At 42.3% G+C, this 15034-nt stretch overlaps 1 protein-coding gene across 1 annotated transcript in view; it reads left to right on the plus strand.

The window, feature by feature from the left end:
* Positions 1-4326: 4326 nt before the first annotated feature.
* LOC118561489 (NLR family CARD domain-containing protein 3-like) overlaps positions 4327-15034 on the plus strand; it is a 77238-nt gene continuing 66530 nt past the window's right edge. The window contains exons 1-2 of the mRNA XM_036133611.1: positions 4327-4339; positions 4469-6254. Coding sequence (XP_035989504.1) covers positions 4327-4339; positions 4469-6254 — 1799 coding nt within the window. The remainder of the gene's footprint in view (positions 4340-4468; positions 6255-15034) is intronic.

Below are 15034 nucleotides of genomic sequence, written 5' to 3' on the forward strand. Positions count from 1 at the left end.
TCTGACAGGTTTAATAGGACGACTACAGCAGCTCCTGGTCTCTTAGAAATGTTTGGTTCTGTTGTTTGATGCTGCTGAGGATCATTGAACTGCTTTATTTCATGATTCTTATTTCCTCTAAATCAGGAGTCTGAAGTGATGAAGAAAGAGTCTGCAGAGTACTGAAGCCTTTGCAGAGTCTGCAGAGGCTTCAGTACATTCAAAACTCTGCAGCTAGGATCCTGGTGAGAGTGCAGAAACATGAGCACATTACCCCCATTCTCCATTCACTACAATGGCTTCCCATCTCCACCAGGGTTGAGTACAAAGTTTCCCTCCTCACACATCAATGAATCCATGAACATGCCCCCCCCCCCACCTCAAAGAACTTACCAACCCACAGAAGACAACCCGCTCCCTTCGCTCCACTCACTCAAACCTCCTCCACATTCCCAGAACCAGAATCAGGACAATGGGAGATCGGGCATTTAGTGCTGCTGCCACACATCTGTGGAATGCCCTCCCTGACACGTTGAGGGCACCTCAGTCCACTGACTGTTTTAAAGAAGGCCTTAAAACATTTCTTTTAGCAAAGCTTTTGGTCCCCTTTAGATGTTTTTTTCTCTCTTCTAAAATAGCTTTTTTAATTTTTCTGCTTTTTTTCTTTTAATACCTGTAGTACTTTGAGATCTTTTGATGGAAAGTGCAGTATAAATTAAATGTATTATTATTATTATTATTAAAGAGACGTTTAACATTAAACACGTTTTTTCATTGTAGTTGTTGTCTTTCATTTTCATCATGTCTTTCTGGACGGGAACATAAGCCGTCGGTTCTGAGTGGAGTTAGATCTGAGCGGACCATCTGGGAGATCAATGATCAATTTTTATTTGGGTGCAGATTCTAATCCATCAACCTGTAATTAAAATGTGACAGAAACTGCATCCTCTATTTTTCCAGGTTCTTCTGGTCTGAGAACCAGGATCTCTGGCTTTGAGGAGCAGAGTCTCCTCCACTGCTGCAGCACCAGAACCATTTTATCTGCAGGATGCAGGAAACTGGAGCAATAAAAAGGTTAGATGGTTAAACGGCTGCAGAAGCTGCTTCTGCTGCCTGGATCCTTCCTTCCTGCTGTGGCCTGAACCTTCAGCAGCAGATGTTGGGCTGCACTTCTTTTTCTTCTCAGGAGAGTTTGAGGAGCAGAGAACCAGGCTGGAAGCTGCTTCTGCCTCACAGAAGAGGACAAGTTCAACCACGGCTGAAGTTGCTGAAGCTAAATCTTTATGTGGACTTTAGAAAATGTTTTCCTGAAGCAGAACACTGCGATAGACTGGCCACCTGTCCAGGGCGTACCACGCCTCTCACCCATTGACAGCTGGAGATAGGCATCAGCACCCCTCTGGACCCCACAAGGGATAAGCGTGTTAGAAAATGGATGAAGCAGAACATTCAGTCATTTTGTGAGAGGTTTATTTTGTAATAAAAAATTTAAACCCCTTAAACTTGCCTTTAATGAATCTAAAATGACCAAATGTATGATTGTAATCTGCTGAGTTCAGCATCTTGACAATCATCATGTTATCCTGTTGAAAAGTCGTTTAATAGTAAATTAGAAACAGATCTGTGGTCTTTGTAGTTTTTTTCCTAGTATCTAACTGTAGTTCAGGTATTTTGGTGCTTAGATTTATTTTGTCCTGTTTTTTTTTACTGTTTATATATGTTTATATATGTTTATGTTTACTGTTTATATTGTTAGTTTCATGGAAAAACAAGATCTCCCCCCACAGCCTTTCAGTGCAGCTTCCCGTAGAGACTCATGGGAACTGTAGTTCAACTGTTGTGATAACGGGACCGTTTAAAATAAAGAAAATTGAAGGTTTTCCTCCTTTCTTGTACTTTTCTTCTAGTCTGTTAAATCTACTTCAGCTGTCAGCTGTAAATATTTATTCCTACGAATCAAACTTTGACTCTAGACGCTTCTGTTATACATAAAAACACAAGTCACCTGACCCACTGAGAAACAGAAAGTGAAACTTTGCTGAACTCCTTCAGATCAGACTCCATGTTGAGACAGCAGGACGGAAACCTTGTCTCCGCTGGTTAACAGAGGTAAGTTAAGTCTTTTTTCAGCCATGACACTTAGTGGATCACGTCCGTTACCAGAACTTCTCCAGATGGTTCTGGGGAAACCCCCCCGCAGACATCAGGAGGTGCATGAAGTAGTGAAGGAGAGGACAATCCAGACCCAGATGGTACCTGCTGAACTCAGGTTCCTCTGGTCCTCTACACACATGATGGGAATCAGCTTTCTGCTTTACAGACACTGACTGGACCTGAACCACTGGGAACTGACTGGTTCTGGTTTCTCTCTCAGGCTGACTGAAGTCCAGAAGATGGAGGATTGTGATCTAAAGGAGGACAGAGCAGAACCTCCAGGATCCAGCTGTCCGTCTATGAGGAGTGACGGGTCCAAAGATAAACCTCCATTCTTCAGTGAAGAACCTGGACCCTCAGACTCAGAGTAAGAAACCAGTTTCTAACTGATGGATGTGACTCTGCAGAGAAATAAAAACATAATATTGACTCTGTCTTCATTTTATAAACTAAAAGTAAATTAATTCCTATTTTAGCTTAACTTACAGCTACATAATCATAAGCTGTTAGTAAATAAACCAGTAGTATTCATTGGCCTGGTTATACACACATGTACAATAGTCTGGGTCACGTTGGCTGTAGGTATAATTGTTGGGATGTAAATGTGTTTTTATATACATGTTGATTAAGTTGTTTAAATAATAAGTTTAGGGCTTTATAAACTCATAAGTAAAGCTAGAATTTGGAGGATTATTTATGTTAAGATCTAAAGGAAGGAGAAGGGGTGTGATTACATGTTTTACTTCTTCAGAACAGGAGCTGGACTGCTGGCAGCCAATCAGAGCAGCTGTGCTCCAGGTGAGACTGAACATCTCCAATCAGAACTTCCTTCTATCGTCTCTGTTGAACTAATTCCACGTCTTTAGTTGGGATTTGGAAATTCAAGTGTTTAAAAGTCTTTCTGTGATCAATTATTTCCCCTGAATCTCTGGATTTCCAGCTGCTGTAAATGTAACGTCTGTGTTCAACCCAACAACCTATTGGGTTTGCTTTGAAGTGGTTCTGTTTTCAGCCCTTTGTGCTAAATGCATTAAAACTGAACATCTCCTTAAAGCTGCTGCTCATTTTGATGCATGAAAACAAAAAGGTGGAGAAAACAACCTGCTGCACTGCTGCTTTACAGAAAGAGGGAAGGAAAGTCTGAGAGACAGAAACCTTTATTTACTCTGACAATAGATCCCAGATTACAGGAGATATATTTGTAGAAACATGGAATATTTATATTTATATTTCATGGAATGTGTCACGGCGGAGCAAAAGGACCCAGAATTCAACCAGACAGAGGGTGCTTTGTTTTGTTTATTCAAACGAAAAAGACAGCTGCGCGCTGTGGGACTGTCCTCAGCGTCCTTGGCCGGGAGGTCTCTTAGAATGCGGGAGACGGGAGAGAACAAAGGAGGGCCGGCGACCGTGGGTAGGCGGACCCGCCGGAGATGGTTGTTCAGCTCGGGGGAGACGCCTTTTACAGTCACTGGTTGCTCGAGGGGCGAGCCGATGTTCGGATCCGTTAGGGATCATGGGCAGAGGGTTCAAAGGGGATGTCCAGTTGTCGTGTTCCGATGTCCAGTCCAGGGTCAGATCCAGGTCAGAGGTCCGGGGAAGGTCCGAGTGGAAATCCAAGGCGAAGTCGAGGTCCAGTTCCAGGTCGGTACACAGATTGGCTAGGCAAAACAGGCAGGGGTCAGGCAGGCTCAGAAAACGAGAAAACAGATTGGGTCAGGAAACAGGCAGTCAGGTACTCAAGAGAAAACGCTGGATTTGTCTAACCAAATGGTTCGAAAAAATCTGGCACTCGTCTCTGGTTAGGAGGGAGATTAAATAGTGACAGGGACAGGTGAATGAGGTGAGTGGTGATGAGAGAAAGGCGGAGCTATCCGGGTGTGTTGGGTGATGAATCAAACCAGTGTGAGTGCCACGATCATGACAGAATGCTGCCAGGAAACATTTTCGGTCTCTCTGCCTCTTCTGTAGCTGCTGTGTTTGTGGGAGAAGGTCAGATAGAAACAGAGAAATGAGGACAATTGTGACCTGATGCTAAAGAGTTCATGTTGCTGAAAGCTGCTGCATGTTTCTGTCAGCATTTCTTCATCTGATCTGCTTTGTGAATCAGATCCTGACAGTGAACAGATACTGGCCACAAAGCAGAGGCAGAACTCTGCTGTCTGACCATCTAACAAGGTTCTGCTTCTAAGGATGGATCCCATTGGTTAGCATCACATCATGTGACCTAAGAGACCTTCTAATGATGACACCTCCTAATGTTCCAGATGTTTCTGTTCCAACTTCATCACTAAATCATGTTTTTCCTTCAGTTGTCTTTTCTTCTCTGTTCCAGCAAATGTTGGTCGGCAGGAGGTTCTAGAGGAACATAAGATCAGTCTGAGGAGGAGATGTGAACGTGTGACTGAAGGAAGTGATGAACCAGGAAGTAGAACCCTCCTCAACAGGATCTACACTGATCTCTACATCACAGAGGGACAGAGTGAAGAGGTTAATACCCAACATGAGGTGAAGCAGCTGGAGAGAGCTTCCAGGATCCAGAACCTCCATGACTCTCCAATCAGGTGCCACGACATCTTTAAAGCCTTACCTGACCAACATGGAGCCATCAGAGTGGTTCTGACCAACGGCGTTGCTGGTGTTGGAAAAACCTTCTCAGTGCAGAAGTTCACTCTGGACTGGGCCGAGGGCTTGGAGAACCAAGATGTCCGTGTGGTGGTTCTGCTGTCGTTCAGGGAGCTGAACCTGATCAGAGGTGAGCAGCACAGTCTTCTCACGCTGCTCCATGTTTTCCATCCAACCCTCCAGAAGCTCCCAGCAGAGCAGCTGGCTGCCCACAAACTTCTCTTCATCTTTGACGGCCTGGATGAAAGCAGACTTTCTCTGGACTTCAACCACAGTCGGCTTGTTTCTGACGTCACACAGAAGTCATCAGTCGACGTTCTGCTGACAAACCTCATCAAGGGGAACCTGCTTCCCTCGGCTCTGGTCTGGATCACCTCCAGACCTGCAGCGGCCAATCAGATCCCTCCTTCATGTGTTGCCAGGGTAACAGAGGTACGAGGCTTCACCGACGCCCAGAAGGAGGAGTACTTCAGGAGGAGGTTCAGTGATGAAGAGCTGTCCAGCAGAATCATCTCCCACATCAAGACCTCCAGGAGCCTCCACATCATGTGTGGAATCCCAGTCTTCTGCTGGATCACTGCTACGGTTCTGGAGGACATGTTGACCACAGAGCAGAGAGGAGAGCTGCCCAAGACCATGACTGACATGTACTCTCACTTCCTGCTGGTCCAGACCAGGAGGAAGAAGAACAAGTACCATGGAGGACATGAGAGGAGTCCACAGAAGCTGATGGAAGCTGACAGGGAAGTTCTCCTGAAGCTGGGGAGGCTGGCGTTAGAACATCTGGAGAAAGGAAACATCATGTTCTACCAAGAAGACCTGGAGCAGTGTGGTCTGGATGTCACAGAGGCCTCGGTGTACTCAGGAGTTTGTACAGAGATCTTCAAGAGAGAGAGCGTGATGTTCCAGAAAGCAGTCTACTGCTTTGTTCATCTGAGCATTCAGGAGTTTCTGGCTGCAGTCTACATGTTCCACTGCTTCACCAGCAGGAACAAAAAGGCTATGAAGAACTTCCTGGGGGGATACTTTAGTTACTGCCTTGATGACTTCCTGGAGAAAATCATGGAGAAATCCCTCAGAAGTAAAAATGGCCACCTGGACCTGTTTGCTCGCTTCCTTCATGGCCTCTCTGTGAAGTCCAACCAGAGACTCTTAGGAGGCCTGCTGGGTCAGACAGAGAACATACCAGACACCTTCCGGAAAATCATCAACAATCTAAAGGAGATGAACACTGATAAAATCTCTCCAGACAGACAAATCAACATCTTCCACTGTCTGATGGAGATGAAGGACCTCTCAGTTTATCAGGAGATCCAACAGTTCCTGAAATCAGAGAACAGATCAGAGAAGCTCTCAGAGATCCAGTGCTCAGCTCTGGCCTTCATGCTGCAGATGTCAGAGGAGGTTCTGGATGAGTTGGACCTGAAGAAATACAACACAACAACATCAGGACGACTGAGACTGATTCCAGCTGTGAGGAACTGCAGAAAGGCTCGGTGAGTCCAGATGTCTTCATTGAGTGATGCTGATTCAGCATTATTGTCATCCTGTTTATTCTTCATTATTCAAGTTGCTTCTGGATGTTTTTGGGTCTTTAACTACAAACATTTTATCTCTCTGTCCTCTGCAGGACGTTCATTATTTCCTTGCTTCCTTCCTCTCTAATCCATTCATCCTCACCTTATCTCTACTCATCTGTTCTCCTCACATCTCTTCATCCTCCCAGTTTAATGTTCTTCATCCCCTCATTATTGCATTCTTCCCTCTTCCTCCTTCCACAGCTTCCTCCTCAAGCCACCTTCAACCTGCTCCTCTTTCTGCATCTCTTTTGTCTAATCTACCTGCTCCATCCTGTTCTGGTCTCCTACATCTGGGGTCCCCACAGTGGATCATTTCATGTGGAGTGAGGGAAGTGATGTTAGAAACCATCACAGGTTTGACATCAGTGACCTTGGCTGAGTTAAAGGAGGGAACAAGGCTTCACTCTCTGCTGATCTCTCTGCTCTGCAGCTTTCAGATCTCCAGAGTTGATCACGTCTGTGGAGAAAAGTTATGACATTATTATAGCAACATAGGAGCTGTATGATATTTATATTCATCAATCAATCATTTATATAGACCTTTGCATGGCGAATAAAGAGGACCAAAGTGCTTCACAATTAAAACATACAAATATTAACAAAATAAAGCAAATAACTATTTTGCCATTACCCATCGTTAAGTTATTCAATGTTTAATAAATAACTATCGGTCTGTTAGGTATTGTCCAGTGAATATCAGCCCAACCAGCCGATATCAGGACAATAGTTGAAAGGAATTATTCGAACACTGGCATTCTTTTTACCAGCAAACTCTGCACACATATAGAATAAAAGAGTGACAACTTCTCTTCAAGTTCAAGAATTTATTAACAGGAATGAGATCAAATTAATGTAACTAAAGTAGAACATTTCGTATGTTTCAACTCATTCACAATGAAAATCATGAATCAGACATTATTTGAGAAAATAACATTTTAAAGAATGATTTGCTCAGTAAAATAAACATCTTTAGGACACTTGATTTTATTAATGCAATCTGGGCAGCAACAGGCGGCTAGCTGTAAAGAAATTCCTCATGAGGAGGCGGCCCCCACTCCTTCATGGGGGTCTCAGGCGGTAGGAAGCTCAGCTCTGTGGGGCTGCAGCATGTGGATCTCTGTGCAGCAGAGGTGTGGCTCTCTCCTGGGTCAGCTTTTCTCCTGCACTGCTTAGAAAGATCAGTAACAGCCTGTTTCATGGCAGTCGTCTGTTCAAGTTCTGATGTTGGAAAAGGGCAGGGATGTACTCAGCTTGGCTGACCCTGCATGTTTGTAGGTCCATCCAGAGTGGGTGTCCCTCCAATGCTGCTGCTGAGGAACAGCGTGCAAAGAGAGCATTTGTCTGTGGACAGGAGGTTTTATAGAGTGGCCCCCTGCTGTGAGAACAGTCCCCTGAGGGCCTGTAAAAGTCTCACATTTCAGTAGCTAACAATTCAGTCTGATTTTTCCTCGTGGCTTGATTGCACAACAGAACCATAAGAACAGAAAATAAAGATTAAAATCAGGAACAGAATCTCAGGGTTCCACTTAAAAGCCAAGTCTGAGTTTTGATGTTTGATTTAAAAAGACTGAGATCAGTGGTGGAGCGTAGATCTAGAGGGAGCTGGTTGCAGAGTCTGGTGCTGCCACTGGAAAGCCTGATCACCCCAGGGTTTGGACCTGGTCCTTGTTTGATTTAATAAAAACTGATCTGAAGACCTCAAAGGACTATCTGAGACAGAAAGGCTTTGTCACTCAGACAAAAACAATTAAAGTTTCAAATGTATTCTAAAATAGACAGGAATGTAAAGAACAATCAGAAGTGATGTGATCACGTTTGGAGTTGTTGGTTAGAAGACGGGCAGCTGCATTTTGGACATGTTGAAGGTGATTGAGGGATGACTGAGACTGACCGACATAAAAGACGCTGCAATAATCACTTCTGGAGCTGATAAAGGCATGAATGGACTTCTCCAGGTCAGGACCATCTAGAAAAGGTTAAATGGTCAAAGCCTGATTTTAGGACGTAGTCGATTTGTTTATTGAATTTGAAATCTTTGTCAGTTATTACTCCTAAGTTTTTAACAAAACGGTTTATTTTGAAAAAGAGCAGTGATGCAGTTAAGGAGAGGGGTTAAAGTTGTCCGTCGCTGCGACGGATTTCCGTCATTCGGAAAATGAGCGCAAAAAGTTCCGTCTAGACTTTTTATGCAAGGTATTAAACTTAAGCTGCTTCCATCCAATGAAACCTGGCAGAGCCGGGACATTAGCCAATCAGAAAGAGAGTAGGGCGGGTCTTTGTGAAGCGGATATCTGCCAATCTGAGTTTTATTGGTGTTTCATCATTTTAACTTTTGGGAGACCATTTTAAAGTGTCCTCAGATGGCATGAATGTAAGTAGCGGTGGTCAAAGTTTTCTTTGGATTTATGCAAACCAGCAGGTCATAAAGTTCATTGGAATGAACAGCTGACAACAGCTTCATCGGTAAGTGTGTCTATCGCTGCTCTTGCAGTTAATTAATGAATTATTTCCACCTGTGGCCACGTCACCTGTTAGCGTTTATTCCATCGCTGCCAGTAACTTAGCTGATAAACCAAACAGGGATCTCCTCATGATTCGCTATTACGTTTTATTTAAAACTCAAAGAGTTACGCTCAGGTTAATTTAGCATGATGCACTTTTTTTTGTTCTTTTTTTTTGAACGGTCGGAATATGAAACAGTGTCCCGCATTTCAATGGGTCTGATTCAAAAAAAGTCAAAAAATTCCACCTGCGCTTTTCTGTAACAAAGAAGGCAGAGCTGCACTCAGAGCGGCTGTGAGTCAATAAGCAGCAGCTAAACCAGGACACTCGTTAAATAAAATCACAAGGATTTTGATGCATGCAGATTATTAAGGAAACTACGTCAATAAATAAAAAAATAAACTGCAGCTCCAACATGGACAGGAGAACAGATTCTAACTGGGTGAGGCCAGAGAACGGTGATTCTCAGGAAGCTTATATGAAGTTCTTTTTCATTTTTAAACAGAGTGGAGCGCGATGTGAAGCGACACTGTAGAACCAAGTCACACTAGAACCAGCTGACTAATTTTATTCAACCCAAAATCACCTGCCAGAGAGACAAGCTACAGCAGCCAAGATTATCTACAGCAATATTTACCTTTATGCAAAGTTTAATAACATTTTTCTAATTAAAGTGTTCATCTTTGAAAGCAAGTTATGTTTTTTTCTGATAAACTTTGAGAAATGTTATTAAACTTTTTAAACATTTAACATCCCATCAATTCATGGATTTTCTATACCCGCTTTTCCGTACAGGTGTGACGTCAAGCCCTATCTGATGGGGAAACAGGGTAAAGTGGGGGGGATCCTGCATTGTCCATGGTTGTGGTTGGCCTTGTATGATCATAGGATTGGTTTATATTGAATGTGACAGGGAGTCAGTGGAGTTCATGTACAGGAGTGAAGTAGATGATGTAATGATGAAGCTGCTGTCTTTGTACTAGCTTCAGTTTATGGTGGTTTTCTGGAGGACAGGGAGGGAAGGGAGCTGAAATTGTAAACTCTCAGCTAAGGGGATGAGCGCAGACTTTGATGGAAGTGAAAAAAAAGAGGAAAAATGCGGTACAACTCAAAGAGTGACAGTTAGACTTACAGGGAAGCGATGTGTCAGGAAGTGAGTTTGGAGGAATAGAAGTTGATGTGGGGAAAATGAAAAAGATGGAGTACAGTAGAGGTTGACTGATGCAGGTTTTTAAGGCTGATACCGATTATTTTGACATCAGGTAAACTGATACCAGATACATGGGGCTGATTATTATTTTTTTGGCCGATATTGCTTTTTCTTCTTTAATTTACATGATAAAATGACACAATGATAACAAATGTTACACAAGTGTCAATTTAAACAAAAAAATAAACATTTATCAACCCAAGCTCTAGAGGTTTTTTTTGCAGTTTTGCCTATTTGTTCTTCGGTTTAAGTGTCAAGAGTGGTGATTTCAGCTCGACCTGACCTAGTCCAGTGAGCGTGAGAAGCTGGACGTGCCGTGCTGCAGCGCTTATTTGACCCTCTCCAGTTGGAGGATGGTTATGATTTGTGTCCCTCTTGTTTGGGACCAGATCACCTAAGAGAAGCTATGACTGATGCGGCCCTCCCTAATTAGTCTCTCCTGCCTTTATCCCTGCGTATTGCTCGCTTGGCTGACTGTCAGGGCGCCAGCCAGCCTGTGAAGAGTATGGCTCCTGAGGCCATGGGGCCTCCCCGGAAGAGGACCAAGAGCTCCACGGATTTGGAAGGCTTATCTGGGCAAGTGGCCCATCTCACTTCTAAGCTAGAGGAGATGAAAGCGCTGCTCGAGTCCTTTAGGGACGGGCGTGGCGTTGGCCTGACAGGAGACCCTGATCCAGGGCAGAGCATGGGTTCAGGACTCTGCTTTAGAGGACAATGCTATTTCCCTGGCAGCATCTGGCACTGATTTTCCAGATCAGTTTGATTCTGGCTCGCATCTGTCGGCAGCCAGTTCACGTATCTCTTCTGGCTCTCAGTCGGAAGAGGATGGTGTGATAGTGGGCGCTTTGAGAACCGCTGTTGCCCGGTTGCAGCTAGATGCTCCACAGAACTGAACTGTGGCTACCAGTGCTTTCTTTCAATGTCCTACTACTAGGTCGTCCTTTTTGGTTCCCCCATCAGCCAGATATGTGAAGGAGGTTCATGCCTGTTGGGCAGACAGGCATGCAGGTTTTTAAGGCTGATACCGATTATTTTGACATCAGGTAAACTGATACCAGATACATGGGGCTGATTATTATTTTTTTGGCCGATATTGCTTTTTATTCTTTAATTTACATGATAAAATGACACAATGATAACAAATGTTACACAAGTGTCAATTTAAACAAAAAAATAAACATTTATCAACCCAAGCTCTAGAGGGTTTTTTTTGCAGTTTTGCAAAGTTTTTTTACTTTCCATTATAGGCAATTTTAGGTCACATTTCAGGCCTTCCCAATTGTTCCATATAACCGTTTCCATTTCTAGAGCCTTTTTCTTTGGGATTCCAATCGCAGCGAGTCGACTTGGAGGCGTCTTTTCACAAGGCTGACTGTCTCTGATTGGCTAAGGCAGTGCTTCTCAAATAGTGGGGCGCGCCCCCTGGGGGGGGCATGGTGCAATACCTGGGGGGGCGCGTGTGACCCTGGGGAACAGGGTTTTTTTTTTTTTTTGGCCGTACTAGTATAAAGTGTAATTGCGCATCCACTACAGTAGGGGGCAGTGGCGCTCTCATTGTTACTTTTGTCACGTTTGCGACAATGCAACATTTTACGACTTACAGGTTTGCCTTGGTTACCAGTGTTGAGTCAACAGAAAGCTCCATCTGCGTTCTGTCTACAGCCTCCGTTATTCAACATAACAACCCCCAACATGAAAAAGTTTTTAACAGGGATGAAAAGGAAAGCGGAGAGAGACAAAGATAATGAGACAAAAGAAAGTCACCCGAAAGCTATGACGAGGAAATACGACGAAGCGTATTTAGCGCTTGGCTTCACGGTCACTACAGTTGGAGAAGAGGAAAGACCGCTGTGTTTGGTATGTCTAAAAATGCTTGCAGCGGACAGCATGAAGCCAAATAAATTAGCGCGTCTCCTAAATACGTTACACCCCAATCACGGCGATAAGCCGCTAGAGTTTTTTCAGCGAAAACGTGCTGAATATTGCCAACAGTCATCCCGCTTTGTGAAGGCCACTTCAGTAAACCATCGAGCGCTGTTAGCATCATATAAGGTGGCGCACCAAATTGCGCAGTGCAAAAAGCCCCACACCATAGCAGAGGAGCTGATACTGCCTCCTCATTTTGATCAAAAAAAGAAAGAAAAAATTAGAACAAATTGTTTAATTCATTTTGGTTTTGTAGGTTCAAGTGTTTTATATATTGTGCTCCTGAGTTAATGTTGCTGAACTGAATATATATTATTATTTTTTTAGTTTTTGTAGTTTATTATTTATTATAATTATTAAATATTATTTATTTATTAAATTTTGCAATGGTGCAATTAGTTGGTCAAACATGTTTACAGTTTAAACAAGGGTTTATTTATTTTTAATTTCAGGCATTGATGCACTTAAAATCCTTTCTGTTGCAGACTTAAAACCCGATTTAATAAAGTTACACTCTAAAAAATCAAGCATGGGGGTAGTAAATTCAGCTTAAATAAATACACAATTTTAATATAAACATTTAAGTTTGCAGCATTTATTTGTTAAACTAAGTAACCAGCTTGATTAATCTAGGTAAACCAACTTGATAAATATGAAAATAGCCATACTCATTTTCCTGTGTAATTTGAATGCATGACAATGCAACAGCTCAACTTGTCTCAAATTTTAAGTTGTTTCAGCTCAAATAATATTTTGAAACCTGGGTGAGGCCACTCAAGCAGCAGACGAGACTCCACGTGCAGCCTGTTTGGAAAGTCGACGCACTCGTGTCTTCTTCTTTGCACAGAGCTACTATCTGCTTTGGAATTTCATCGTTTGTGCTTTGGAACATCTGACAAGTTCTCTGTCGGTATCAGAATTATTGCTGGAGGACCATTAACCGACTACGTGGTTGCCCAGGTAAGCCTTCCGGTAGCTATTTCAGTAGCTCGCTAGCTACTGCTATTGATTGGAGATTGATTCCTTTTTTACTGGTTTATTGTTTAGCAGTGTTTAGAGCGTTTTCACCGATTCCTGTTCACAATGAACTGGTGCTGTAAAATGTGTAAATATGAAACTCCCACAAAGACTGAGCTTTTAAAACACTACAGGCCATGACGTGCATTGTGGGCAATTTCTGCCTTGTCTCTATTGGGAATGCTATTGTGTTGAACTTTCCTTTCATACTGTCTTTGTGAATCTCTCACCAGTATCTGTCTCTACCTATCCTGTCCTTGTTTCTTTTCGCTGCTGCTTGTTCAGCATTAGTGATCAAAAGGGATAAACTAACTTTTAGTACCTAACTTTTCTTTGCACGTCCTGAATAAAAAATATTCATATTTCCAGGGAACTTTTGCAACATTTGTACAGAAAAGTATTACAGCCACTGGAAATATAAAAACTGAGAGTACAGACATGTTTTAATTCATTACAGAAAAATGTCAGAATTTTTTCCCAGTGGCCCTAATACTCTTCCATACATTTGCCTTTCACCATGTTAAAACAAGGAACAAGTGCAAAACCAGAATCTGTTATTCATGGCTGTGGTGGCGGGCACCATCAACAGGACATTGTTTGTACATATAGGTTAAATCTCAGAAATTCTGACTGGCAGTCAATAGATAACAGGACATCACAGGACATTTTATGTTAATAATTATGTAGAGAATTGAATGTGCCAGGTTAATGATATCCTGATACTGATATTTATTTCTGATATTCTTGCTTTCAGGATCCTGAGAGCCAAACTGGAGATCTTGATAGTCGAGTGATGAAGATCCTCGTCACCAAAGGTACTACAGCATCTGATCCAGCAAACACAACCATCTTCTTAGAGGGCACAGAAATCCTGCAAGGGTTAGATGTGCCAAGGGCCTGTGCTTTGCTGATGGGCCTCATCTATGCCCTCAATCTAAGCTACCCACGAGAGCTGAAGTACACTTGTGAGGTATTTCAGAAGATGTTCCTTAGATAAGATAGTCAGAAATCCAGCCCAAAAGTCACATCTCTAAGGCAAAAGCTGCAAGGAAACCCCTTAGAGCCCCATAGCTGAAAATCAAAAATGGTAACCTCATTTGTGCTATGATGGACTTGCTGTTCAAGTTGCTTTTCCAAGTTTATTCAGTGTAATGTCTTTCAACCCACATCTGATTGCTGTTCATGTTATTCAAGTCATGTCTGAGAGCTGGAATATTGTTTTCAGCTGATCCAGAAAGTTAATTGTTTTTTGTGGTGCTATATTTGCCTTTATGGTTATCCATCCAAATTAGGGGCATAGTTCATCAGTTTTGCCAAAATGCAGAAACGTCCTTCTACCTCAGTAAGAGTGACAGTCGATTAAAGCTCCGAAATGAGAGAATTATCAATGGCAAGTTTTTGAAGGTGCTGTTAAGATATTTGCACTTTATTTGTACAAAATGTTCATAAAATAAACTGTTTTAATTGTGAAATATGGTTCTTGTTTATTATTCCCCCAACTTGAGCAAAATGAGTTGCATATACTATAATTAATATGTTTACTTTTTGCATGGACATTTTTGAGTAAAAAATGTTTATGTATACATTTACAACAACTTAAAAAAGAATAATGAGATAACAAAATTATAAGGAATATTGATTAAAAAACACATGGTCATTGTACTTAATTTTTTGTTGTACCATGAACATAAATCACATACAATCAATGTGACAATTCAGTAAGATATGCAAAAACACAAGTAGATTCAACTTGAGATAGTTTTGTATTTATGTGGCTATTTAAGTTGGTGTTGTTATGCTGGACTAGTAGCGATTACTCAATAAACAATGAAGTTGGGACAACTTAAAAAGATCTATGCAAAAAGTAAACATACCTTTTTAAGTAAACCCATTACATTATTTTTTAGAGTGTATTCTTTGTAAGTTTGACCAAATGTCTTTCTTTTTTTCTTTAATGTTAATAAGGATAAAATGTTATGCAGGGATGGATAGTCACGGTGGGGAGTGGGGGGCGCGAATAGTTTTCTTCTTGCTAGGGGGG

This window comes from Fundulus heteroclitus, unplaced genomic scaffold, assembly GCF_011125445.2.
Source record: "Fundulus heteroclitus isolate FHET01 unplaced genomic scaffold, MU-UCD_Fhet_4.1 scaffold_65, whole genome shotgun sequence".
NCBI lineage: Eukaryota > Metazoa > Chordata > Actinopteri > Cyprinodontiformes > Fundulidae > Fundulus > Fundulus heteroclitus.